The 1,787-nt window shown below is 46.4% G+C and overlaps 1 protein-coding gene across 1 annotated transcript; it reads left to right on the top strand.

Annotated features, from left to right (window-relative positions):
- Positions 1-311: 311 nt before the first annotated feature.
- On the top strand, positions 312-1,787 carry LOC21386043. The gene has a single exon (XM_010108761.2). It carries the CDS (start codon positions 600-602, stop codon positions 1,500-1,502), a length of 903 nt encoding a protein of 300 aa, XP_010107063.1. The 5' UTR covers positions 312-599; the 3' UTR covers positions 1,503-1,787.

Here is a 1,787-nt window from a genome sequence, read left to right as displayed (position 1 = left end):
TTTTTTTTTATGAAATGGAAGATTGTTATCAGATTTGGGTGTTTTTATTTTAATTTTTATAGACAACACAATCTGATTCTTTAGCCATCAATTTATAATATGGTGGTCTAAATTTGCACTATATTGATAAGGAAAAAGTACGACCCCTATCATAAATTTTCTCCTTTGTTAAATGTAAATATTCAATGTTTTTAATGAAAAAGTTTACGCATTCCATTAATTTCAATATACGACTATACGTAACGTAATTCATGTGAAGACTAAAAAATACATCTTTCCTTTTTTTTTTCTTTTTTCTTTTTTTTGTCGTAAGCATTTTATATAGGTGTATGTAAACTGTATATGAACGACCCCATAATAATAATGCAATAAATGCATTCGATTGACGCCCCCCTCCCCTCAATTCCCACTCTTTTTATTTATTCTATCTATTTCCATCCTCTTAACTCCACGGCCAAACCAGTCCTTTTATGGCCTCCACACTTCTCACTTTCGCAGTCCCACTGATCCAGTCCCTCACCGGAAAAACGACAATGCCATTCTGATCCAATTCACACAGACCAAAACAAAGAGAGAAATAGTGTGAAAACGACAACACGATGGGTTGCTGTCCGAGCACAGCCTCCTCAACCCCCAAACAAAAAAATCGCATTACCCATTCTCGATCCGACGCCGGAGAGAGCAGAGCGCCGCCGCCGACGGAGGAAGAGACCGTCAAGGAAGTTCTGTCGGAAACCCCGAGACTGAAGCCCAAAGTACACAAAACCGTACCCATTGTAAGCGACCCAGAACTAGAAGAAGAAAACGAAGAAGACGATGGAGACAAAAGTACCAGTACGATTGCTACTACTATGACGCCGAGCCCAAAACCAGTTTTCCCCATTTTCAGGCTCGACGGCGAGAAGATCGAGAAGAAGGTCTCGGAGCTCAAGAACGTCAACGAAGAGATCTCGGAGATTTGCAGCCTCAGCGAGAGCGTCTCCACGACGACGAATCTCACCAGAGAAGATGACGACGAGGTTGCCCACAGGGTTTACAGGTCTCCGATAAGGCACCGGTCGGTGTCGGGGGAGCTGGGCGGCGGGAGGAGAGACCAGAGGCTGGCCGGGAAGTCGCCGTCGCGGAGATCCGACCAGTCTCCGGGCCGGAGGAACGGAAACGGTGTCGGGTCGGTGAGGATCGTTCAGGCTAGAGATCCGGGCCGGGCGATGACCAGGAGAGGTCTAACGGCGGCGGAGCATCATAGAAGGGATTCCGGCGAGGGATCGGCTCGGAGATCGAGGTCGCCGGCGATGACGCGTGCGGATGGTGGGGGAATGAGATCCGGCGCGGGGAGGAGTCCGTCGTCGAGGAGAGCGACGAGGTCTCCGGGTCGGGTCAACGGGGCTACGGCTGAGAACAACCGGAGAGCGGCGGAGAATCTGAAGTGGCCGACGAAAAGCACCGCCGATGAGTCGCTTGAGAACCCGTTGGTGTCGTTGGAATGCTTCATATTTCTGTGAATCGGAAAGTGTATATAGATCTCGCCCAGAGAACGGAATGTGGTCGAAATAGTGGCCGGAGTTTATGAATCTCCGGTTCAGTAGTTTCTAATTATTTGATATCATGACTTTTCTTTGTCTTTTATTTTGTTTTTAAATTTTGTTGGGGGTTTAATGTAAATAGTTATTATGTGAAAGGTCAATTGTGGAGATTGGAGGGAAGATTTGGTCAGTCTGTAAAAGACAGGGATAAAAAGATTTTCCCTTACATTTTGGATACCTGAATACGTATTCGCCATTTATTGA

The sequence above is a fragment of the Morus notabilis genome, unplaced genomic scaffold (assembly GCF_000414095.1).
Source record: "Morus notabilis unplaced genomic scaffold, ASM41409v2 Scaffold3071, whole genome shotgun sequence".
Classification (NCBI taxonomy): domain Eukaryota; kingdom Viridiplantae; phylum Streptophyta; class Magnoliopsida; order Rosales; family Moraceae; genus Morus; species Morus notabilis.
The sequence above is the reverse complement of the archived record's forward strand: the minus strand, read 5'-3'. Positions and strand labels throughout refer to the sequence as shown.

Excerpts from the sequence above, each read along its gene's own strand:
- LOC21386043 (XM_010108761.2), top strand. The coding sequence starts at position 600 with ATGGGTTGCTGTCCGAGCACAGCCTCCTCAACCCCCAAACAAAAAAAT.